The following is a 27,322-nucleotide window of genomic DNA, read 5'->3' on the forward strand; positions in this document are numbered from 1 at the left end:
ACAGACAGAGAGGGATAGATAGATAGACAGACAGAGGGACAGATAGATGGATAAAGACAGCTAGATAGATAGATAGATAATTGTGACAGGCAGACAGATAGACAGACAGAGGGACAGATAGATGGATAAACAGATAGATAGATAGATAGATAGATAGATAGATAATTGAGACAGGCAGACAGATAGACAGACAGAGGGACAAATAGATGGATAAACAAATAGATAGATAGATAGATAGATAGATAGATAGATAGATAGATAGATAATTGAGACAGGCAGACAGATAGACAGACAGAGGGACAGATAGATGGATAAACAGATAGATAGATAGATAGATATATACATAGATAGATAGATAGATAGATAGATAGATAGATAGACCCTCCTCCGTTAGGGAAGTTAACTTCTGTTACTTAACACTTGGTGACTTTTCATTGTTTTCCCCCAGGATTCCCCTAAAGCATCATACTTTTTAAAAGCTTTGTCTAATTACAGGCGTGTCAAACTTGTTGCAGCAGAGCTCTGATACACCCCATTCAGCCCCTGGAGGGAAATCAGCTGACCAAGAGCTGAATCATGTATACAGTAAATGAGCTAAAGTGCAGTAACGTGGCTTTTCATCAGTTAGAGAGCAGAAGTTGCATCATAGACACCGCGATAAAACACAGAGAAAGAGGCAAGGGCAAGTAGGGACTCTTATTTAGAAGTCACACTGTAGTCCCAAACGGATTACTGCTCTCTACGCAAGTGCACTACAGAGGGCACAAAATAATAGACTTCCACCCTGTATCTAGTACACTACATTGGTGTTTGCGCCTAAAATAGCAGTACTTCCTCAAGTTTAGCGTTGCTTACTATTACAACTTCACGAACCACCACCACCGTGTTTTAGAGCGTCAACATGCTGCAAAGTTTGCGCATATATTTAAATAGGAAAAAAAAATCAATTATCACAATGTTTATGTTTAAATAGGAAAAAAAATGTAATTATCACAATGTTTATTACGTTTAATAGTAGTTGTGCTTATAATGTACTGTTTAAATTGTGATCCACTTTACAGTTTGTGTCACCCTGTCTTTATGGGAAATAATATAAACGGGGTTTGGGTTAGGTTTTGCGCAGGGTCATAAAGACTGTTGTCTGCTTTCACTAGCTAACTTCTTGCTGTACTTGAAGTGGGTTAGTTGGGACACCATGGTGCTGTGGTCGAGGTTACCGTGTGCAAGTAAATCTCTGTGGACGTGTTTAATTAATGCACGGGTAAGAAGAGGGTTCTGACAGCTGGTTTGTTTATTTATTAGGATTTTGATGAGTTTAGAAGCTTGCACTACTGATTAATGTTAGAATTTCAGTTATCATGCAACTATGACTCTGAATTGCTCTAAGGAAACATATTTAATGCCTGCATAAATTATTTGTATAATAAAGTGTCTATTTAAATGAATATTAACTTTTAAAAGAACAAACAGGCATGGGTGGTAAAGTAGGTGAAAGGTCATTCTTTCTGCTGCTTGACTTGGCTTGCACATTCTTTGCACATTCTTCCTCACAGTTCTTTGGAAATGGGACGAAGGCTTTATGGCAGAAGAGCCCAGGATTCTTCCCTCCATCTGAAGGAGTGATGCTTCCACCTGGGACTTTTAAAGACAAAGTGGCCTTCATCACAGGAGGAGGTACAGGCCTGGGTAAAGGCATGACCACTGCTCTGTCTGCCCTTGGGGCACAGTGTGTCATAGCCAGCAGGTCAGTGCTCCACTTATTCACACATTTATACACACTCTCTGTTAAAATACACCAGGTTTTAGGCTCTCAGGAAGTCTAAGGGGCTGGCTTGTGTCCTCTTTAGTGCGGAATCTGAAAGTGCACCATCTTTCAAGGTGTTCTGCAGAATTGTTGCTCCTCAGTGACGAAGAACAAGAAGAAGCAGCAGTCTTTATTACAGTGTTTCCTGCAGGATTTTGTGAGACTGGTTGGTGGACCTCTGACCTTTGACCCTTTAGGGGGGTCCAGGGGGCATGTCCCCCAGAAAGATTTTTTTTTGTACATTCTAAAAGTTAAACGCATCAATCTGGAGTACTTTGAGAATAAAATTAAAAGGATAGATCTATGAAGAACTTTATTGTCTTAACAATTTTGTGCTCTAGTAGTAATTTAATCAGAAACACACTGGTTGTATAGATATGAACGATGATGACATGACACGGCAAGAACAAAGTCACACCCATAAAGCATGATAAACGAGACGGAGTTTAATGTCATACACAAATGGAGTCATGTCCACAAATTACACAATGAAAGGGGCTTGACATGAAACCCTGTCCTTTCTGTGCACTAATTAAGGCGCATTGGACAGCAGACACGCACATTTGTGATTCTTGAGTCAAAGCATTGAGCAAAGCGTTATTATGATTGGCTGGATTGAAAACTCACATCTGATTGGCTAAAGAGAACATCCTTGGCAAGTCTCAATATAAACACAAATGCAGATTCAACAATTAATTCATACATATAAAAACATTCAGAAATTTACAAACACACGTGTATTTATGAATTATGTGTTGCATTTGTGAGTAAATTTATTTAATTAAATTTATTTAAATCGTATTTTGTGAATATGAATTAAGTTATGAATGTGTGGATTACTTTGTGAATGTGAATCAGATTTTATGAATGTGTTCATTTTGAGACTATTCTGTCTCCACAGGTGTCTCGGATGCATCCAGTGCGCGTATACGGCAGGGGGGAGGGGACGGGTCTGACTGACAGGGGGGTGGGGGTGTGGTTTTGAGAGATGCTTTGATAAAGAAATTCTTTTCTTTGCATATCCCAGCTTGTTATGAAGCTGGGGTCAGAGCACAGGGTCAGCCATGATACAGCACCCCAGAGCAGAGCAGGTTAAGGGCCTTGCTCAGGGGCCCAACAGTGGCAGCTTGGCCATGTTGGGGCTTGAACCCCTGACCTTCTGATCAGTAACCTAGAGCCTTATAGCACATTGAGCTGCCACTGTGTCGAGAGAATTTTGGCTATGCTCATTAATTACATTTACAATTTGGCTAAACATGATTTACATCTACAGGACCTGCCTCTGGACATTTACTTTGTAGTGCTTTTGTTTTAGTTTTGTCATGAGGATGTGAACTATATTCTCTTGTAGGGGGTAGTGGGTGATATGAGAAAAATATATCACAATCTTCAAAAACATTTATACCCAATATAGATCAAGCTTTGATAACCAACTACCAGTAAAATGGCAGTGTTGCTTTAAAATAAATGTGGAAAAGCTGAGTCTAATGATACTTTTACTTAACATTTATAAAATAAATTTAGTAAATTTTGGACAGTAAAGCTGGGGAGAATCTGTACAAAATGTTTTTAAATTTTTACAATCTTTAAGATTCAGTACAAAAATTTTAACAGCATTTGCCTCCATTCAGTGTGTGATTGTATTATAAAATGTTGACAGTACTGCCATCTCATGAAAGTGTATTGTAAATTCGCTGCCCAGCCCTATTCACTTCCATTGTCCTTTAGTCTAATTAATGTAATCTCGGCATTCATTCTGGACAAATAAGTTTTACTGATGTAATGGAACGTTTTCTTATTGCAGAAAACTGGATGTTCTGAAACAAACTGCTGAGGAAATCTCAAATCAGACTGGTAATAAGGTAATAACTGGAGCTTGATGCAGTACATCCATGAATTGGTCTCTGTTATATGTATTTATTGCTAATAACTTTTTACTTCAATGGTAATCAGTGCTGATAAGGGGTGAGTAACTTCCCTTCCATGATTCATATCTCATATCTCATATCTCATATCTCATCAATCCTATGTAAGATGCACTTAAAAGCAGGCATTAATTCAGTGCAATAAAATGTGATTTATTTGATACATTATCTTGCATTGTTGCTCCTGTACTGTAAATACTAAATCCAGAGCTTCAGTTTGAATCAGTGAGTCTTTACACCTGTAATGCTGGACAATGTGGTGCCTGTTGCAGGTTCATGCTGTGCAGTGTGATGTGAGGGACCCGGCCTCTGTAAAGGCTGCGGTAGACCAGCTGGTCACCGATGTTGGGCTTCCTGATGTACGTAGCTACAGTTCTCAGCTCAGTATTGTGTTACAGCTCCTTGAGCTGAAATAGTTTGTGAACCAAAATGTGAATAATGTGTCGTGTTGAACATGTCGAGTCTTGAAATCGCATGAACCCTGTGTGCTTTCATACTCAGGTGGTGATCAACAACGCTGCAGGAAATTTCATTTCTCCTTCTGAAAAGCTCTCGGCCAACGCATGGAGAACCATAACAGATATAGTTCTGAATGGCACAGCCTACATCACGCTGGATATTGGGAAACGTCTAATCAAAGCTGAAAAAGGTTAGAATCATCACATTAAGATAATTTAGTTGTTATTAAACTTTAAAATGCATGCAGTTTATTTTGCTTACTCACAGTTTATAGTTTACCTTTGACATTATTAATTACTCAGAACCCAGTCCATAACTTAGTCTAACTTTCTGAAATATTATGGCATTTTGACAAATGTAAAATTTTTGATTGCAATATCCAACCACAAGATGGCAGTAAATAATCAGGTTGCAGTGTTGCACCATCACAAGCTTGTGCTTGTTAAATGCAGGTCAAGATAACCATTAATGATATAAATGTATAAAATTTAACAAATACTGTTGTGAGATCTAAAGTATCTCATGCAAGGTTTTCAACGTTTTACAACCGGAGACCCCTTACAGTGGATCCCTTTATGATCACAGCACAGATGCTTTATATGATTACAAATCAGATATAGAAATACTAGACACATTAACTAAATATTTACCCTAAGTAAGAAGTAAAACAACCCATTAAGTTAAATAGTTACATTTAATGTTGTGGAATGTGGAGACAAGTTAGTTCATTTATTTTATAGCAGTGATAAACAGTTGTTCCCTCACCAGCATCCTGAAATTTATAATACAAAAAAATGCAGCTTGTGATGTTACATGAAAAAATCACAAAAAGCAGCCTAAAAAGTCCTCTTCCCATGGTTAAAGGAAAAGTTAAAGGAACAGCTTTACCTGTTACAAAGCTGTGACACTAGAGACGCCTGTTAAGCAAATATTAAATGTTAAATAAATAAGAAAAACAGAAACGGCAGAAAACAAATCTTATAAAAGGCAGTAAGGAGAGCAGTTATGCAGAGTTGTTTTAATTACCCAGAAATTGCACCGAAAGAGACAGACGTTTTCCGTTTACATATGCTGTTCCATATGTAATTATTCTGTTCCACATTAGAGATATGCTTTATCAAGAAAAATAATATGTACAGCACGGAATATGGGGAATGAGGATGGTCAAAAATGGGCCAGCTATAAGTATATTACACTTCACTTAAATTTTAATAAACAGCATGTTTGTGTTTATTCTGGTTACCCATGTTGGTTAGTGAGAAACATTGCCATAACTATGGGCCCGCACAATCAGATCATTTCTAATATTTGAATAGATTTCTCGTGTTGATTGAAGTGTTGGTTAAAGTGGAAGTGTATCAGTTCTGTGTCAAAGACTAAAACATGAGAAAATTTTGATTTAAATCTTCTCTACAGATGCAGAGGTATAACCCTTTGTGATTATTTTGACCTTTTCTTTTCCTTGGATTACAGAATATGCAATTTCTTTATTATAAATAATTGCTAGTCACTATTGTGACCTTCTGTTACTCATGTTCTGTTATGTTGGTCAGCTTTTGAATAATGGAAATTGGTAGGAAAAAAAAAAAACCTTTCAGTGACGCATATGCGTAGATTTGATTTGTTGGTTTTGATGCAGTCCATTTTTTAAATTGTCCATTTTTTAAACTGCTCCTAACTTTGAGCCTGAGCACAGCTTGCTTGCTTGGTTTTGGAGCCAGAGTTAATGTGCAAATGGGGTTTTCAGGTGCTGCTTTTCTGGCCATCACCACCATCTATGCTGAGAGTGGATCTGGATTTGTTGTGCCCAGTGCATCTGCTAAAGCAGGAGTGGAGGCACTGTGCAAGTAAGTAAACTAGCTAAAGGAAAGCTTATGTCTTCTTACAATATTTTCATTAACAAACAAATAATATAATGACAGTATAAGAATATTAATAATATGTATGTATATGAATGTATGTATAACAATTAGATAATGAATGTATAAGAATTAACTATATAACATAAATATTACACTGAGAACAGTTGCACAGTGATGGAAGTACAAAAGGATGGCTGTACACGAACTGAAGTGAAATACAAAAAAGGTTTCAGTGTGCTGATGTGTGGAGACTTCTTCATTGGTTTAATAAAAAATGTGCTTCTGAACCCCCTACCCCATTACAGAGCACATGTGGCCAGATTGAGCAACATTTATAACAGCATAGTCTCTGTCACTGAAATTATCCACACAAACTCTATCATTACAAGACAATTTTTGTCTGCACCAAGCCACAGTGTGGTGGAAATAGGTCTTATTTTGCTAAATGCTTGTCCTATTTCCTGTATTTGGACATTACATATGCAGCAATGAAAATGTACAAATCTCCAATCTATCCTCTGTTATCTAAACCATAAGGACTCTTGCGGTTTGTGTTGTACTTGAAGCTTATTTATTGTTCCGAAATGTTATCACTGTATGCAAAGTCATTAGTTATCAGTCCTTTTGTTGTGGTGCTGTGGAGGTGCTGATAGTGAGAACTGCTATTTTTAGCAGTGTAATTCAGTATGTGTGAAAAAAGAGCACTGTCTCAGGATAAAAGTCAAAGACCAAAAATTCTCTTGTCAATCTTTATTGCTGGATCGATGATTGAGGCTTGCCTACTTTCCTTGTTACCTGTGGGTTGCACATTCAGTTATGAATGAAAATATGAAACACAGTTTGAGTGCTAGTATGGTATTAAATCCTGTTAAAAAGAACATTTTTACATGGGTGCCCTTACTGATAGTGTTATAGAAGTGTGTGAAGACCCGTGGAAGATGGGTCGTTTCCCAACCTGTTAGCCCAGTAGACAAACTGCAGCATGTTCAGAGAATCTGAGTAGCTGGTGTGATAGATGTCACTAGCTTTTTATTGGCTAGATTGTGGTTTAAATATACCTTTGAACTGCTGAGAATGGTAGACATCTGTGAGCACAACTAGGAACTAGATTCTTTGTGCAGGTTTTAGGAATATTTCTTATTTGTGCCATTTTATGACTTACATCGCTGAACTTGGATATTTGATGCCATTTGAGAAATCTAGGTCAAGCTTTTTCAACCTGTTCAGTCAAGTTTAGAATTAAATCTGCAGAATGTATTTACTTGGGAATAAACTAACCAATGACTATTTCCTGATTTAGTAAAGTGTCACGTTGTCACAGTAAATACATTTTTATGTATTAGCATAATCAGGCATGGTAAATTTGTGTTTTTTTAAATGGGAATTTCAAACTGGATTTTCTCCAGGAAAGCATGTACGTAACCAGAATGATAATGCTGAATTACTTGGATAAGATGAACAGCCTTCAGTTCACTTCTATGGACTTAAAATACAAACTTATAGTGAATTGATGGCTAAATCAGGTATATTACTATATTGCATATTTCTGTGCACTTTCAGTGATTCATGGTGTTGTCTTATAGTTTGCTAAACAGCCTTTTATTGTCAAGAGAGATATATATGTTTATAATCTTTATTCTGAGGATCTTTTCAAATTTTTTTCCTGGGATAGTATCATGGTCTGACCCCACAAAACCCTCCTTGGGCTACCTTATCATAATTAAATGGCCTCCTTCACTCTTATTTTGAATTCTGTGCATGTGTTGATGTTTTGATGACTGTGGCATTTGCCCCAACCTGTGTGTACTGGGGGTGGAGCAAGCATCACAATGATTAATGGGGATCTTTATCATTGCATCTGCTCTCTCTGCCTGGCATTCCTTATAGATTTAGGTTAGATTTAGATTTAGATTTGGAGGCAGGGGTACGGGGTCCAAAATGTACAGAAATCATCAATAGTAACACACTGTTCAACGACATCTTTCTGCTTATACCATCAAAAAATTACATATTGTGTGTCTGATATGTTTATGCGTTACTATAGATGAACATTAGATGGATAGATAGATAGATAGATAGATAGATAAAGTACTTTATTGATCCCCGAGCGAAATTGTTTTGTTGCAGCAGTACAATAAACAACAGAAATTACGTGGACACAGACAATGCACAGAGAACACAAATTACAGTACCCATACTTAATAAACTAATTAAGTAAGAATAAAATGAGATGCTAAGTAGTGACAAAACTAAGTAAAGTGGTTGTAGTGCAGGTGATGATCATAAGGTTGTCTGTTATTAGAATGTGTCCATGTTAATAATAAATAATTAATATAGTGCGGTGGAATATGGAAACAAAAAAGTTGTTATTGCACATCTAACACAGAGTGGATGAGTTGTACAGTCTGATGGGTTTGAAGGACCTCCTGTCCTGCTCTTCGCTGCACCGTGACTGGATCAGTCTGGAGCTGAAAGTGCTCAGCTGCATGATTAGGTGTTCACGGAGGGAGTGAGAGACTTTGTTCATGATGAGCAGCAGTTTAGCCAGCATCCTGTCCTGCAAAACTGATGCCAGGGAGTCCAGATTGGTCCCACTGACCTGTCCAGCTGTCCTAATCAGTTTATTTAGTCTGCTGGTATCTCCTGCTTTGATGCCACTGCCCCAGCATACTGCTGTGTAAAAGATGGTGCCTGCTACAACTGACTGGTAGAACGTCCATAGCATCCTGTTGCATACATTATAGGACCTGAGCTTTCTCAAAAAGTAGAGTCTGCTTTGTCCCTCCTTGTAAACTGCCTCAGTGTTCCATAGACAATCCAGTTGTCTCAGTGCATTCCAAGGATTCCAACTCTTCCATGTCTACTTGGTGTTTATGTGAACTGCAAGGGGTCTAAGATAGGCAAGAACCAATTTCTCAAGTGTCTTCATCAGGTGTGAAGTTCAAGCAGCTGGTCTGTAGTCACTGAAAAGTGTTAAACATGCGTTCTTTGGAACTGGAACAAGACAAGTTGTTTTCCAGAGTGTGGGTACCTCAACCTTTCCTCAGGCTGGGGTAGAAGAGTTGCTGTAGTACTTCACAGGGCTGACATGGTTGAGTATGTGGGGGAGGGACAGCCGGAGTCTCTGTGTTGAATCTGTTGAAGAACTGGTTCAGCTCATTGGCCCAATCTGCACTTCCCTCAGTTTGCTCATTGCTGTTCTTGAAGCCAACGATCAGCTTCATACCACTCTACACATCCCTGTTATTATTCTGCTACAGCTTCATTTCCAGTTTGTAGGAGTCCTTGCATTCCCTTATCTTCCCTTTCATTACTCACTATACCCGTCTCATATCATCATTGTCCCTTGCTCTAAAACTCTCTTCTTCTTGTTTAGGTGTGCCTGTAGCTCACTGGTTATCCAGGGTTTATTGTTTGGAAAGCAGTGAAATTCTCTGGTGGGAATGATGTTTTCAACACAGAAATGGATGTAGTCCATGACACAGTTAGGCATTCCATTAATGTCCCCCCCATGTGGATTACATCCCATTCTATGGTCTCCAAACAGCCACGCAGAGTCTTCACTGCTTCAGGAGTCCATTTCCTAACTTTTCTTTTGAGTGGCGGATGTTGATGGACAGCTGGTGTGTAGCTGGGCGTGAGCAGGACCAGATTGTGGACTGATCTGCTGAGTGGGGGAATAGCAGTAGAGTGGTATGCATGTCTAACATTTGCATACAGAAAGCCAAGTGTCTTTTTCTCTCTGGTCGTACATTTGACAAACTGGTGAAAAGTAGAAAGAGTTGAGAATAGAGAGACTTTGCTGCAGTCACCACAGATAGACAGAAAAGCATTGGAGTGTTGTGTCTGCAGTCTAGTAGTGACACTGTGTATTGTGTATTGTTGATATGTTTGCACTGCATAGGCCTATTGCATATAAGCCAATATCACCTAACAGAATGCCACCTAGGAGAAATTGTCAGACCTAAAACTGGACAGTGGTCTTTATAACAATCTTTCCCATGGTATAATTCTAAGGCACTGCCCTCCCATTTCTTCAGAACCTATCAAGCATCCTGTGGATTGGATTCCCTATTCTAAGAAAACAGCTTAAACAAATGGATCAATTTACCTTGGCCTGACCCCCCCAAAGCAGCCTGATAAAATTTGTTTCTCCTACCAACTTGTCTCTATTGCCTTTATGGTCTATTGGAAAAGTGAATGGTATCCTGGAGATAATGGCACAGTGTGTGTGTGTGTGTTTGCGCTTGCATGTTTGTTTGAATGAGAGCCACTGAAGATTATTCGAGCTGATTCCTTTTGCATCTGCAGGTCTCTGGCAGCAGAGTGGGGAAGATATGGCATGAGGTTCAACGTTATTCAGCCAGGGCCAATCAAAACCAAGGTACCGTGTGTGAGAATATGATTATATGAAATTGTGTATTGATGTATTTGCAAGATGAGACATTATTCACACCCTGATGGAAATTGTGTGATGCAGAGTCACAGATTCTTGCTGACCATTTGTGCCCCTTAGGTTCTGTATTTCTCTCTTATAAAGCAGAGTTTTATATCTCCTGTCATAAGCAAACTGTCTTGATGACCATCAATGTGGCATTTTATATTAACATTTTCTTCTATGAATTCTGAAGGGTGCTTTCAGCCGTCTGGACCCCGCAGGCACGTTTGAGAAGTCAATGATTGAGAAGATACCAGTGGGTCGGCTTGGTACGCCGGGGGAGATTGCCAATCTGGCTGCTTACCTCTGCAGCGACTATGCCAGCTGGGTGTCGGGTGCGGTGAGTGTGCTCTGACCTTGTGGGAAAGAACTGCTGTCTCTTCAGACTGCAGCTCATCTAACAGCTTCCCTCAGGATTTCTCCTCTTTCAGCTACAGTGTGAGCAAGCCAAATACATAGTACTACCTTCCCCTGTGCCCTCTGAGAGGAAACATTCAGAGGTTGTGGGAGGCAGAGAAAGGGTGCACTTTAAGTAGACTATATTGTAGTTACCAATGTGTCACAGTGAAACCTCATATTCCTGAAGGTCATTCTTGACCCTGTATCTTATTTATGGATTTCTTGTAGATCATCAGAATGGATGGTGGTGAATATGTGTCTATGGCTGGGGAATTCAATACACTGAGCAAGGTCAGGTTTATGGGAGATTTTTAAAAAATTTCTCTACTGTTGCCATTATGTTTACCTTCTTGTTTATTTATTAATTTTTACCTGACAGGTCACACCAGAGCAGTGGACTGTGATGGAGGCCATGATCAGAAGCACAAAGGGCTCTTAATGACTAAGGACTGTTGGCAGATGAACACTTCACAGCTAACACCACTGGGACAACTTCGAATTCTCACATGATCCTAAAGCTATAACAGGATCAGTAGGCAACACACCACTGCCATTTATGAACACAGTATGATGGAACTAAAGAAATGATATGTGAAGAAAAGTGGCCATGGGGAAGAAACATCCAGAATGTTTTCTCAAACTGTTGAGCCTTTTTCAAGACTGTTATTTCACCATAGACTCATGTAATTCATATTCATTTATAGTTAATTCTGTATTACTTGTTTTAGTATTTTAGTGATGATTAAAACAAATGTACTCCCTTGAAGTTGTGCGTAGATGTACTGTTCCCAAAAGAAGTTAATAAATGTAGTAAAAACGTAATGTAGTTTTCAGTATTTATTGTATTTTGCAAGAAGATAAATGAGAAAAACTGATTCTTTATCCTTAAATTGAGTCATATTTCCATTAATGCAATGGAATATTGCAACATATGAATATTAGGGCTTAGTAGTACTATATGGTACTACAAATGACAAGCACTGTTGCCCACACAGCTTGTCAGTACAGTGCATTCTCTGTAGAAATGGGAAAAAAGCAGGGAAAATGATGTTCCTGAAAGGGATTGCTAAACATCTGTTTTGTCATTGTGTTGTGGTTCATTTTATAGATGCACAGAGAAGCTATCAGATATTGATTCTTTCTTTTGAATTCCTTAGATCTGTTTATTGTTTAGCGAAAACGTAAAAGTAAATCTAGCAAAGGAATCTTTTTAAAGCATGGTAATATGTTTTTTTTTTCTGTGGATTCACAATCTCAATTTTCTTGCAGCTTCACTTTAATAGAGAATTGTTGACAATGTCTAATGGCTTAGAACACACAAGAAACAGGGTTTGTGGAGGACCATTAAACTCAGCAAAACACATGCATTTCTCAGGTCATTAATCTCTGACTGGAACTGTTCAATAAATGCATTGCTGGGACTGAGACAGAGACAGGTCTTGTTAATGCTGTTAAATGGATCTGTGGCAATGTATTTCACCTGTTTTTCAGAATACCTCAGAATGAATGCTCATCACCTTACATTAATACCCCAAGGGTGAAACTTTTAGTATCTGTGCACTGTCATGAATGTGGTGTTTCTTTGGAAGGAGCACAAGTCTTGCAGCAAGTCTTCAAGATAAGATATGGCTGTACCTTTCACAACTTTAAGAAGCAGCAGCTCAATTATAAGATAAGATCATGAAGTGTTTTTTCTTTAGAATGCATTCCCACTGTGGATCTATGGATTCTCAAAGTGGGGTCTGGGGACCCCCAGGGGTCTGTGAAGCAGGGTTGAGTTTGGTGTAAATCACAAGTCAGTATTATCAAAGTGATTATATTTACTATTAAGCTCATATAGATATAATAACTAGTCCCCTGATTTGAATAGATTTAATCCAAAACTCAAATAACTCAAAAAGTAGGCATAGAATAATGTCAACTTGGACTTAATGTGGTCTTTTGGTGGAATGTTCAGGAATAAAAAAAAAAACACTCTACGGCTCCAATAAATAGACAAAATATTATTGCAAACATTTAAATAATGTAATAATGTAACATTTAAATAAACCTGTGCTGAGGGGGTCCCTTGGCTATAAAAAGTTTGAGAAGCTCTGCTTGACACTATACTGTGATGCGAAATCAAATTTTCCCATTTAGAATTAGAAAATGACTGTGAATATGTACTTAAACAAACAGGTTTTTCGTTGCCCATACCAGTTTGCCTAATAATTAAAGAACGTATGTATGTTTCGGCCATGGGAACAAATCACAACACACCACTAGTAGTTCAGACAGTGCTTTATTAAGTACAATATCCTCATACACAGTGTCACTGGGGTCAGCACGTCATTACAGTGCAAATACGGAAATATGAGACTGAGGAGTGGGCTGGGGCAATGCAGTTCATATAGATGTGGTATGTGCTTATAGAATCTTGCTGGAATTGTTAATGCCTCGCAGCAAGATGTGCCTTCAGTCGCAAACATGCACTGCGAACAGAAATTTAGCCTGCTGCATTTTACATACAAGTACTTTCCTATTTTACAGCTTCATCCCATCCACATTCCTTTACCACTTTATTGCTTTGGCTATATTATAAGGTAGATCAATTTTATTATGAAATGATTGGCTGATTTTGTGTTGATTATGATCATGATCTGAATATAGTTAATACACATGGCGCATCAGTATTTTTGTCTCATATCTTCTGGGTGTGACGACATATTTCATGAATGTAGTGACCAAGATTCTGGTCCTTTTAAGTACTGTATTAATCTTGTCTTTACAAAAATCTGTACATTTAGAAACGGTATAGAAACAATAGATTGAAAAGTATGTGGCTTCTGTCTCTGGTCTGTGTACCTGCATATACTCAGCCTGTGCATTACGCGTTCCTCAAATGAACAGAAATACATCCAGTGTTTAGCTATGTTCACATGATGAGTGAGCGGACAGCTTTGCTGGCGGTGGGATGTGGATGGAGAGGATGTAGAGACGTTAGCTGATGGACGAATCTCACATGTCTTCAGCACACAACACCAGCGCCAATTCCGTTCTGTAGAGTTTCCCTCCATCAGACAGAGCCATGATGGCCTTCTTATATATAGGGATTTTGCTGACTTCTAGAACCTGTCAGATATAAGAAGGTCAGCATTGATAGGCAGTTTATATCTCACCAGTGTAACTATGATATTTTAATGCCCTCCCAATGTTGTGAAGCATTAAAATCAGCCTAAAATCTCTATCTACAATTTGTAAAGCACAATAACTATCACCATCCTTCTGTCATATGTCAACTCTCCTCCACATGGTCTATTAGTGAAACAGAATCACCGCTGAGCAGATACTATTTGGATGAAGTGACACTGACATGGCAGTGGCATATTTGTAGGTGTTGTGCTGGGATTTTTAAACACCTCAGTGTCACTGCATGGTTGAAAACCCATCATCCAATATATTCACCTTGATGAAAAGCTAAAGGACGATTAACGCTCACTGTGCATACTAAAAATGAGCTATAGTCTTTAACTGTACTTCTTAAAGGTGCACCAACAAGGTACAAATATCTACTAAGGTGACCATTAAGAATACACAGTGCTTAAAATATATAATTTCCACTACCATGTCTGTGTTATTGCTGTGCTAAGAATGATTCACAAATCTAAATAAAATCTGGTCAGCCGTGATCCTATGGTGGTCTCTTAACATTGGTGGATGCGGTAAAGGGGGACTGACAAACTGTATAGCAACAGATCATCTATAGTTAGTAATTGTATACCAACATATTTGGTAGGTATCCCTGAAAAAAGGGTGAATTAATGTAGGTATTAGTAAAATGTACCTTATAAATTGACAACTGAGAATATCTATATATACTGGATGTATATTTTGTAATCTTCAGTTACAGTGTTTGTCATATACACTCACTGAGCACTTTATTAGGCATACTACTACTGGGTAGGGCCTCTCTTTGCTCTCAAAACAGCCTCAATTCTTCGTGGCATGGATTCCAAAAGATTTTGGAAACATTCCTTTGAGAGTCTGGTCCACGTTAACGTGACTGCATCACGCAGTTCCTGCAGATTTTTCAGGTGCACTTTCATGCTCTGAATCTTCTGTTCTACCACATCCCAAAGGTGAACAGTGAACTCGTTGTCATGTTCATGAAATCAGTTTGAGACCACTTTTACGACTTTGTGCATTATCATGCTGGAAGTAGCCATTAGAAGATGGTAAATTGTGGCCATTAAGGGATGCATATGGTCAGCAACAATACTCAAAGAGGCTGTGGCATTCAAGAGATGATTGATTGGTATTAACGTGCCCAACATTTGCCAAGAAAACATTCCCCACACCATTACACCAGCTCCAGCAGCCTGGACTGTTGACACAAGGCAGGCTGGGTCCATGGATTCATGCTGCTGATGCCAAATTCTGACCCTACTGTCTGTGTGCCTCAGCAGAAATCGAGATTCATCAGACCAGGCTATGTTTTTCCAGTCTTCAACCATTCAGTTTTGGTGAGTCTGTACCCACTGCAGCCTCAGCTTTCTGATCTTGGCTGACAGAAGTGGAACCCAATACGATGGTCTACTGTTGTAGCCCATTTGCCTCAAGGTTTGACGTGCATTCTGAGATGCTTTTCTGCTCACTACAATTGTATAGAGTGGTTATCTCAGTTACTGTAGCCTTTCTGTCAGCTCGAACCAGTCTGGGCATTCTCCTTTGACCTCTCTCATCAACAAGGTGTTTCTGTCCACTCACTGGATGTTTTTTCTTTATTGCACCATTCTGAGTAAACTCCAGAGACTGCTGTGTGTGAAAACCCCAGGAGATCAGCAATTATAGAAATACTCAAACCAGCCCATTTGGCAACAACAATCATGCCACAGTCAAAATCACTGAGATCAAATTTTTTCCCAATTCTGATGATTGATCTGAACATTACCTGAAGATGCTGGCCCATATCTGCATGATTTTATGCATTGCACTGCTGCCACATGATTGGCTGATTAGATAACTGCATGAATGAGTAGGTTTACTTACAGGTGTTCCTAATAAAGTGCTCAGTGAGTGTATATACTAAAAAGTCTTAGGAAAGGTCCATATAAATGAAAAACAAAATGAAAACCTCCTACAAATGTTTGCATATGTATGTTGGGAGATGATATGGACTAAAGTAAGCCATGTTTAAGTACTGCTGTAGTCACACATCTGTATGCAGGGCACACACAGAGCAGGAGATTGGATTTTGACTGATGTTAGCATGCTTTCATGAGTCTGCTTCAAGAAATTGTGTTAGTACAAGCCCATCCTGGCACTGGAAAATTGTGAGTTTCAATGTAATCTGCTAAAACAAAATCTTTCAGACAGCTTGTGGAATAGAGTCTCACCTTTTTGTTTTTCTCACATAGGTCTTTGAGCAGGGCATCCAGCTCATTCTCATCCATATAGCCATTCCTGTCCTGGAGGAGGCAAAGGAAAATGAGAATGTAGGTAAACACAGATGTTTCTCAGATACACAGTAAAGTCAGTGTCACACCATTTTACTGCCAGTCCATTTTAATCTCTATTCAGCCATTAGAAATGCTGCATGTTGTGCTCTCCAAGATAAGAGAATGAGAGAAAGCAGGCATCGATGATTGGTTTTACATAGAGTCAGTCCAATGCCACGCTAGCTGTTATGCTGCTCATTTCATGCTACAAACAAACAAACGAGGTTAAAAAGTGAATTCTTCAGTCTCAAAAAAATATGCTATTGTCCCCCTTTCTGAAAAGCCAGCACAGTAAGTTGGTCTTGATAATGTTAATGATGTGGAACTGCTTGTCTTAGGAATCACAGAAGGGGTATCATGCATCATGCACTGTCACTATCAACCTGAATGCAGTCTTGTGACCCTTTGCCACTTCCATCAAAATGACGGGTAGCGCTTAATGGAGGCAAAATTAATCAGCAAACAATATATGGCCAAACCAGATGTGTGCCAAATGTGTCAACAGCATGCCAACCTGCTCTGAGTACCTCATAGTTCTGCTAATGAGTATGTGCTGTCTTCTTTTATGCCAAATCTCCTCTCTGGGTGTTCAGATATCCCAGCAACCTACATTGTGTGTGTGAGGAGGGAGGCGAGCGTGCAACCTGAAGCTGCCAGTCAATAAGGATCAGAGGTGCTGTCATCAGCAGCACAGAATTCGCCCTATTCAGGGACACACTAATACATTGTGGTGAAGCCAGAGCCAAGAACTCCAATAGTGCTGGAGGTGATATCCAGACAGGACACACTCTATGCATACTAATATCTGCTACCTTAAGGACCCAAGAATAGACTCATATCTTGAGAATGCCTCACTGACCCGTGTACTTATGTTTATGCTTAAAACGTATGCTGCTAAATAGGCGGTAGAAGTGTTCATGTAAACTGTATGCCATTATTTTATATAATCATGCTCCTGGTCACACACCAAGGTGAATATTGTGCAAGTAGTTACCTTATCATATAACTCAAAAATCTTGTTGAAGTCTTTTCTGGCCATTTTTACTCCCTGTAGGAAGAATTAATGGAACATTAGTGCTGTTAAATCTAATCAGAGTAATTGCAATATATCTAAACATATTCAATCTTCATAATGTCTAACCTGAAATTTCAGGAGAAAGTTCTCTTGGTCTGGCAGTAGCCTGTTGTTATAAAATTGATGTTATTAGACATGCTGAAATAGAATTCGATCTGATTAACAGCCAAAACTTTTTGCTTTTTTTAAGGGATGATAAGACAAACCTTGCCATTTCTGCCAGACACAATTTCCCATCATTATTCAAATCGAAAATTTTTAGCTGCAAGGAAAAAAAGACCATTTCAATAGCATATTAGGAAACCTTAATGAAATAAATCACTGATGTGACTATCTGTGGTTCTTATACCGTGGTTGATGTGTACTCCTCTAACTTCTTCTCATCAAAAGGTTTCTTTGCTCTCTGAAGCAGGTCTCTCAAAAAATTCTGAAATGGTAGTGACAATGAATTCTCATTAGGACTCGCTGAACAAAATCAGCTCAACCGCATTATGCTCTAATAGTGAACTCCTGATTGAGCAGCCATTCAACAGCATTAGTTCTGTGTTACTCTCACACTAACTGTGACTATCATGCTATCTCCAAATGTATAGCTTCCACTCTGCAGGTTTCCTACTGACCTTTTCTTCTGGAGAAATGGACCTTTAAAGACGTAATTTACTAACTGATAAACTGGAACTACATCTAAATCTCTGACTTAGTCATTCAATTCTTGCTCTTTTGCTCTGCTTTGTAACCTTATTGGGTTATATTTATGGGTCAGTGGAAGGGTTACAGCCTTTCACAAGCTTTTCATGCACTTTTCTTCTAATAGTGTTAAGATGCCCAACGACACAACGTATTATTGTCCACGGAAAAGGCCAGCACTTGACAGAGTGGTAATGGTTCACTTGGCTTTACCGTTCCAAGTCATAAATCAAAGTTTTACATCTAAAACTCCCTGTCATATGTAATCAAAAAAGGTCAGCAGTGTTCCCGAGTGACAAATCAATACAGGATCTGTGGAGTGAAAGTAGGCAGGTAGTTTTTGGAATATTGGCCTGAAGGGTTGTATTTCAGTTATACTGGCACCTGGAATATTAGGCTGAGAAAATATCTTTTCATACTGCAGTATGAAAAGCCCTGAGGTGCACTCTTTGGCAGAGGTGGATGATTATTAAACTTGTACATCTCAGATCAGGACACCATTTCTTCTTACCTTAAGCTCATCAGCTTCGATGTAGCCACTGTGATCAGCATCATAATTCCTCCAGGCCTGTTAGAGAGAGATAAGCTTTGGGTTAGCATAAATGTCTGCATTCAGTGAACTGAAACGCAAAACGATGTAGAAGAAAACTACTAGAGTTTTGCCATATTGTTTTGGCTTACATTCTATCATACTGTGGCAGTGCATAGCTATTAACAATGCTACGTGGAACTATTAGGCAAGACACCTCCATTTGCATCTTCAAGTCCAGCCTTAAAACCTACCTCACATTTGAACAGGCTCCATAGTGGATAGTATTTGTTATTTCGTTTCCATTTTACAGTATGTTGTACCTTATTTGGTCTGCCATGTTAAGTGTCATTAACACGAGAATGTTCCGCTTATGTTATTTTAATTTTAATTTTTTTTTTATTCCATGTACAAGACATTGGTAAAGTTCTTTTAAATGTGCTTTATAAATAAAGCTTACTTACTATGAGATTTTCATAATCAGTGCATTCTGAACACAAATATTACTAGTATTTTTGTCCAAGATTACCTCCATAAATTCTGTACAGGACCTCAGTTGTTGACGGAAAAATAGCAAGAAATTTTCCTCTGTGGGTAGTATTTGTACCAACTGCAACAAAAATAAAAATATATATCAGTTAACAAACATGAAAAAAATGCACTGGAATGAATTTATGTCAGTGGTTGTTTCAATTCTGTGGTTAGATCACTGGGACAGAAAATTGAATTAAATTTATTCTATCACAGGACATCATCTCAGATATAAAACATCTGAAAGAAATTGTAGCTCTTGAAAGAGTCACTATCCACTGCAGTTGTCAGGTCCATGCAGTCCACAAAGTCCATTTCCCGGAACCCACTGCGTCCTTTGAACATGGCCACCCCGGTCTACGCTCCCCAGAACACAACACCGTTCACCTACTCCCAATCACTGGACTTCTGAACACACACACCTGTTCCCAATTCCCCACAATCACACTCACCCTTTATAAAGAGACTTTCATCCCCAGACTGCTTGAGAAATAAATGTTCAGTTTGTCCCATACACCTAAACTTTACCAAGCCTTATTCTGCTGTGTTTGATGTTCTGGGTTTCTGACTTTTGCCTGTATTTTGATTTCTTGCCTAACTCTGTTTGCTGATTGCCTGACCCAAGCCTGATTTTTAACTTTGACCTTGCCTTATGATTTTTGAATTTGTCTGCATTGTCTTCATTAAAGCTATAAACTACAACTGTATCTGTCTCAGCCTACCTTTCCTGACAGCACTGAGCTTTTACTCCAAAAGATTTTATATCTCTCTGAGGCCTCTGGCTGAAATTGGCAATTTAACTAGAAAATGTCTAGACTGGGAATTATAATTTATTGGTCAAGTGCAGGCTTGTGCGCTCCAGCTGTCCCCTTTCATGTGTATTCATGTGTCAAAAGGTTTGGAGAAATAAACTCTCAGACAATTTAATTACCTGAAAAAGTGGTCTCAGTCTGCATGTTATCTGATTTAGGTGTTCAGATTTCCTTAGCCTGAGCTAACCACTAGGCACAAGCCATTTGTTACGAGCCATAGCTTTGCTGGGTCAAAAAGATATATAATTCATGACAAATGAGAAGAACAAACAGAATAAAGTAATTTCGCTTTCATATTACAGTTAAGATCCATTATACTTTACCTCAATAATATCTATTTTTCCATCAGCATTTTTCTCATATTCTTCCACAAAAGCCCTCATTTGGTCTGTTAGTTCCTGTAAAATACACATAATAAGAAAGAAAGATATTAGTCGCTATAATAAAGCATTATAAAACAAAAACCAGAGAAAGTGTAACCTTTAAACTATTCTATTATAATGGTATCTGGATCTTGTTATTCAGAATGAATGCGAGGTATACACCTCTTCCCCTCTCACAGAACAGTTCTGTATGGGTTTATACATACTGCTGCACACACACACACACACACACACACACACACACAGATGTCAAACACTAACTATACTATGTGTGTAATATTTTTGTCAGAGAAAAAAGGTTGGTGAGGGGATTACTGTTTATAGCTATTGTAATGTAAGTGATAAGAAGAACTAACCTGTTTTGCAAATGTTCCACAAAATGAAATTTAAGTATAAATAGATAAAATGTATGATGTGTAGTAAAAGCAAATTACTGCGGTTTAAAAGGAATAAAACACTTTGCGCTGTGCTGACAAAGCAAACTTGAATTAGATGAGATGAGATGAGATGAGATGAGATCTTTGTGTGAATTTCTGTTTTTCCAGACTCATCTTAAAGTAAAGTGCTTGTCTTATCATAAACTAGAACATTGCAGTGATTGCACAGGACATTTATCTTTAATCGTCTCCTGAAGGTCACTGTCACAACATCCCAAAATAAAGTTGGAGAAACTGTACAGCTTTTATTTATCAGCAGGTGTTTACATATGAGCCATCACTGTTTGCATGAATCAAAGCCGTACTAGATTTTTAGGACACATCATCTTCCACAAATTTGACTTTCAGTGCTCATGTCTGATATCAGCATATTCAATTTGAATGTACCTAACTGATTAAACAGGATTACAATATTCATAAGATCCAAAGTTAATTTTTCATCATCTGCCACTATTACTGTACTGCTGAGCATTACACAGTGCTGTGCATACTAATGATTCTTAGTCTTCTTTGTCCTGTGGTATTGTAAATTGTAAATTATCGGCTAATCACCAGTTAAATAGTCACATAATTTGTTATGCTTTTCCCATGAAAAAAAAATCTGAAAGCAGTAAACCCTCAAAATTAGAATGGAAACATGCAAAATGGCAAACAGAAGTTCCTACTCATGTATACAATTGGAGCATGGCTTTACATGAATTTTTAAATCCAATAATGACATTTGCTACTTGGCATATTAGTATTAATATTTCAATTACAGAGTGAGTTGGTTGCTTTACATATTGTTAAGTAAGCATTCAACTGGGAAATGAATATGTATTTCCCACTGCATAAATATATATCATGCAACAGTGTCAAAATCATTAAAATGTTATTTATCTTATATGCATTTGCACTCTATTCAGAGCAGTAAAAACATTTGAACATGGCAACATTTGTCATTATATATTTTCACTACTGCTCTGATTCTGTTGCAGAGAATCTAGTTGAATGCACAGAATTTAGTTGAAAATTCATTGCATATTTATTTTGACAGCCTTCCAAATGTCAGTCAGCCCATCAGGACAGTGCCACAACACACAAAAGGGAAAAGTTAGCTCTAGCCTGAACATGATGACTAAAATCTTCTGGATGCTTCAAACCTCAATTTAAACAAAGACATATTGTCACCAGCATTTGATCACTTGTTTAATTAATAATTAAAAACCTAGCTATTATTGTCACTGGCATGCTCACAGAGAGCAAGAGAAAAGAAAATGTAAATAGTCAGCTTTTGTTTTCCCAAATTGTAAAAGATATCAAGGAGTCAATGTGGCCTATTTCATCTACTACTTGCTCAGTAGTTCTGCACTGACTTTCTTAGCTGTTGAATGTGGTAAGCTTGGTAAATTCATCATATGTGTTGCCACAGACAGATTAATGTTAGCTAAATTACTGTTACTACCAATAATCCAGTTGTGTTAATGAGCTAGCTAGCTAACTAGGTTGTTGTTCTTCTTTTGGCTGCTCCCATTAGGGGTCACCACCGCTGATCATTGGTCCACGTATTTGACTTGGCACAGTTTTTACGCCAGATGCCCTTCCTGATGCAACCATCCCCAATTTTATCCGGGCTTGGGACTGGCACTGAGAGCATGCATACAACCCCAGTGGCTGGGGTTTGTTCTCTGGCTGGGAATTGAACCCAGGCCACAGTGGTGAGAGCACTGTAGCCTAACCACTTGTCCTCCAGGGACCCTAGCTAGCTACCTAGGTAACATTCACGAAACATAGTTATCTTAACTAAAAATTAAATTGGCAGGAAGTTTGTAAATATGCATCATATGCCATCTCAGATATGTCAAATATAATCATATAACACCTTATGCATGAATGAAGTTTGACAATATGACAAGAACAAGCAGCCAGTGACAAGAACAGGCCATATTATATGGTAAAAGGGAAAAGGATTCAGGACTAATGCTGAACAGATGAGGCATTTATTGTTTTCCAATTTTCCTAATTTCATGCCTCACATTTTTGACAGAGTGGAGAATGAATACACAGATTAGATTAGATAGATTAGATAACATACACAGAAAACACAAACCAGGTAATGAAATATACAAACTGAGAGCAACTAGACACAATAGTTTTGTTGTCTACACTGTATTTTAACTAGCTAGCAGTGGTGTCCACAGGGGCAGGTGTCAGCCTTTCAACAAATGTTAATCTTCATAAAGTCCTCGTTCTCAACTCCATACATTTTAAATTCCCTTGAAATACTAATTACCTCTTTTAATTGATCAATGTTTTTTTTAAATGTTTTATTACGCTATTTGATATCAGCTGAATGTCCTTTATTTTGCTTACTTTTCTAGATGTTATGCATAATCATGGGGCAGTGTGCTCACTGTCACTTTGCTTCCGTAGAGTTGTTATTGAACCTAGTGGTCAAAATAGGAACTGCAATAACTGGTAATAGATTGGGGCAGGAATCACGCTGCCCTATGCTTGGGGAGGAGCAGAGAACAGGACCGCTAATGACAGTGTTGCCAGATTGGGCTAGTTTAAACATTCTCCACGATGGAAATAAATCTAATACAAATTTAATAAACATTTTCCACTTGAAATAAATCTAATTAATTTCCACAAAAAGGGCAAAGTGTAAGTGCAGACAGTGTGTCTTAGCTGTACAGAACTATTTCTACTGTAAGAGTAGATATTACATACATTACACTGATTGGGAGAGGGAAAGGATGATTATGGAGTGGATAATGTCCTTACATCAGAAATATATGTCAAGTACTTATTGAGAAAAAGAAGGAAAATATCTCCCTTTTCCAGTGCCCAATTTTTTGGGTCATTTCAGGACATTCGTGTGGTTTTTGAGATGTAGTTGTGCTGGAAATTTAGCTGAAACATGGTTAATGGTATTACCTTGAATGCAGTTAAAAAAAGTGTGCTTAAAGCCACTCAAAACAAGCTACTTGACTGTATGCTGGAAGACTGCATCTTGTCAAGTCTCAACCTTATTATGTGGTTATTCTAAAAAATTCACTAGATAGTAGCCTATAGCATTAATCATGTGTGAAAGCCTGTAATTAATGTCATTCTACCCCAAAATCTAGGGTCATGAACCACTGCTGCTAGCTAGCTACAGTTAGTAGGCTAGTTTACATCTACAAGATGCAGCACAACCCATATGTTACAAATGTTCTTCCACGAGTAACTTGCAAAAGAGCAACATTTCTAAATCTTACATTCAGTAGCTTTAAAGAGCTGGACAAGGGTATGAAAAAAAAAAACACTCTCACCCGTTTATTGTGGTTTGTAGCCTAATATTAAGAGACGTATCAGGGTCAAATGTTGGTCCTGTGATTGAAAATGTCCAGTTTTTGAGTAAAAAGATCCATCCCTTCTAGAAGACTGACTATACACCTCTATCTATTGCTTCTAACTGAATGAATATGCCTCTATCTATCGTTTCTTGTAGACTGACCATATGCCTCTACCCATTCGTTCATGCATTTATTCTATTATTCTAGCCATGGCTGGAACCAACGTCCAGAAGACCTAAGATACATCTCCACCATAGCCATTTTTAAGTCAATATTAAAATCCTTTCTGTTTTCTTGTACCTTTAAATGTCTTTATCTTGTATTTTATTGTCTATTTTACTCTGTACTGCTCCCTTTTCTTTTTTTTTTTCCAACCTTATGTTATCTTACTATTTTTCCTATTTCATATATCTAATAATATATCTTCTTATCTTCTTCTATTTTGCATTAATTTATTTAAAGCAGTTGGAATTGCCTTTGTATGAGAAATGTGCTACATAAATAAACTTGCCTTGCCTTCTAGTAGGCTTGTCCCTACCCTTACACTCCACTCAGAGATAAACTAGGTGTCTGTATATGATAAAGCCTGGGTGTGAGAAATAAAATAAAGCCAGTTAATTATTACATTATATGACACAGAATTTTCTGAATATCACCACTGACATTGCAAGATATGGAAGGAGCAAAATAGATTAGCCATGCTCAACAAACATCACAGCAAATGACATTTACAGTGTGGTATGTGGGATACCTGAAATCTAACTAACTAATAAGATCTCTATGAATGAAACGCATGCTCCAGACTGTTCTTCTTTCAAAATATAGAATTTGGTGCAAAATCAAGCCTGAATGCATGTAAAATATGCACAAATTCTCAGTGAAACAATAAAGACAAAAATTGCAATTATTACAATTAAATATTTAAAATGCAAGTAATTAATTTCCATTTTGACATGGAAAATTTTGACATGGTTAATGTTTAAATGATTATGATTATATTCATAACCTCATCCTGAAGTGCTAAAACAGACTAAAATGGTTACACTTCAGTCTGACCTCATGTCAAACTTGCATCCTCTGTAGTCTTAGGAACATGACTCTCAGGATCATTTTAACCATTTACAGCCCAACTTTTTATACCAGTTATGCTTTCTGAGTAATAGAAGACTTACCAGGCCTGCTTGTTTCCGAGCTTGCTGAAGTTCCTTAATAAAGTTCTGTAACTCCTTTCCCTCGATATACCCATTACCTGGGAGAATTCAGATGGCAGGGATATCAGTGACAATTTAGAAAGAGTGTAAATTTAGATATGTAGTGCACTAAAAATATCTTATTGTATCATTTAACATAATTCACCAGATGAGTTTCTGGATAAATGAATGCAAATTAAATCTGAACACAATCAGATTGTGCTTGATAGCAGATTAAGGTTAAGGTAAAATTCATGTTTAAAAAATTCTTGCAGGAAAAATAAAAAGAAAGTTGCAAACTCGCTGAAAAAAAAAAAAAAAAAGCAAGCAGCATGAAATAATCCAGAGAAATTTTAAACTTCGTCCCATGAGAGAACATTACCGTCATTGTCATAATGATGAAAGATATCCAGGAACTGAGAGGCAGAAATCTCCACTCCCTGAAGGTAAGAGTTGGCCATTGTTCCCACGCGGATGCTGCTGTGATGCTCTAACACTGAGACAGCGCCGCTCTGATCGCCGCACTCTCTCTATATAACCCACACTAACAGCCCTATGCTGGGTCAACCGGGACAAAATTTCTCCCTCACCTTCTTCCTCCCACCCTCCACCTCCTGCTGCTCAGCGTCTACACCACCACGTGACAAACACTGGTCATCCATAGGTCATTCCCCAATGTGCTGCTCCTGTCTGCTCATATAAAATTAATGAAACGCTTTGTGCTGAAGTTCACGGAGAGAGGGATAACATATGTCTACGCTACCTTTTTTTAATCTCGTTTTACATTATGAAGAGTAATCTATCTCGTTTCGATTTCGTCTTTGCCTTGCTTTTAACCTGATATCATGAGAAATGTGTACAAATTCAATTTGATTGATACAGGATGAAAAGAATAATGTCTGCATGTCTTAGTCTATAAAGTTCTCTCTGTACAACTGTTTCATGGGTGGTTCAAGATGATTTCTTGTTCCAGGACACACACAAAAAGGCATAGCAAGACATAAAAAAACTCTTTGAATTTATAATTCAACCATGTACATCGCTTCCAGGTAAATGAATTGAGTTACGTGAATGTGATTTGTTTTTGTACATCCAACATGATTTGATCAAGTGTTGTCAAATCCATGAATAAAATCTAACCCTGCGTTCTGAGCCGAGCTCAAACCTGAGCCCAAGTCACTAGCATTGTGAGACAGCAACACTTCTCACTGTGCTATTCTACTGGACCTGTTTTTCTTCTTGTCAGTGCAAACATCCTCGCGAGATTTTATAAGATAATAGGATCACATTAATACTACTTGAATTGATTACACTCACTCTAGAAAATTCAACCTAGTAAGTAAAACTTGTTTCAATTAAATTTAGTATAAGCAATTAAATCATGTTTTGATGAGAAATTTAATGTTTTATGTAAACTATATGTAATATGTTCTCTTAAATCTGACTGACCACATTTTCCCTTTTTGCAGCGTATTCCCAGGGAGACTAACAACTCTCCAGCTCACTATACCCATCAATTCATTCTACAGGGTGTCCCAAAAGTCTCCATACATAGGGGACTATGTTTGCCAGCACCATTTCAGTGGTGCCTTCGCCAGTGGATGTTCATGGACGTCCACTTCTCGGTTGATCTGCAACACTCCCATTCATATTTTAATTTGTTGATAAGTTTGGCAACCTTGTCGTGTGTGATGTGCCATGTTTCCTGTTAAAGTCCATCGCACCCTTGCGACAGCTCCCCGATCCAGCCATGAGAATGATTTCAATACGTTCTTCTTTTGTCAAAGGCATTCTTAAAGGCTATCTGAAAAAATATAGAATATTAAACTAAGTGTGAAGAATTTTGGAAGACATTTTGTTAAAAAGTGTTAATTTTCCCTATGTATGGAGACTTTTGGAACACCCGGTAGACTACAACACTGGAAGAGAATCAAATTCTCACTTCGTTGTAGATGAGGGAAGGGGAATTAGGCAAAAATTTTGTCCCAAAAGAC

At 38.0% G+C, this 27,322-nt stretch overlaps 2 protein-coding genes across 2 annotated transcripts; one reads left to right on the forward strand and one right to left on the reverse strand.

Annotated features, from left to right (window-relative positions):
* The first annotated feature begins 1,107 nt into the window (after positions 1 to 1,107).
* Positions 1,108 to 11,709, forward strand: decr1 (2,4-dienoyl CoA reductase 1, mitochondrial). The gene is made up of 10 exons (XM_026914333.3): positions 1,108 to 1,261; positions 1,554 to 1,744; positions 3,609 to 3,666; positions 4,002 to 4,088; positions 4,231 to 4,378; positions 5,936 to 6,035; positions 10,362 to 10,434; positions 10,682 to 10,828; positions 11,116 to 11,178; positions 11,267 to 11,709. The coding sequence occupies exons 1-10, from the start codon at positions 1,196 to 1,198 to the stop codon at positions 11,324 to 11,326; spliced, it is 993 nt and encodes a 330-aa protein (XP_026770134.3). The 5' UTR covers positions 1,108 to 1,195; the 3' UTR covers positions 11,327 to 11,709.
* A 1,440-nt stretch (positions 11,710 to 13,149) lies between these two features.
* Positions 13,150 to 25,845, reverse strand: calb1 (calbindin 1). Its single transcript, XM_026914065.2, has 11 exons — positions 25,711 to 25,845; positions 25,311 to 25,387; positions 20,322 to 20,396; positions 19,185 to 19,265; positions 18,638 to 18,694; positions 17,789 to 17,866; positions 17,646 to 17,701; positions 17,506 to 17,545; positions 17,359 to 17,412; positions 16,263 to 16,334; positions 13,150 to 13,998 (listed from the first exon to the last, which is right to left on the reverse strand). The coding sequence occupies exons 1-11, from the start codon at positions 25,787 to 25,789 to the stop codon at positions 13,885 to 13,887; spliced, it is 783 nt and encodes a 260-aa protein (XP_026769866.1). The 5' UTR covers positions 25,790 to 25,845; the 3' UTR covers positions 13,150 to 13,884.
* Between the last annotated feature and the right edge of the window lie 1,477 nt (positions 25,846 to 27,322).

The sequence above is a fragment of the Pangasianodon hypophthalmus genome, chromosome 1 (genome assembly GCF_027358585.1).
Source record: "Pangasianodon hypophthalmus isolate fPanHyp1 chromosome 1, fPanHyp1.pri, whole genome shotgun sequence".
NCBI lineage: Eukaryota > Metazoa > Chordata > Actinopteri > Siluriformes > Pangasiidae > Pangasianodon > Pangasianodon hypophthalmus.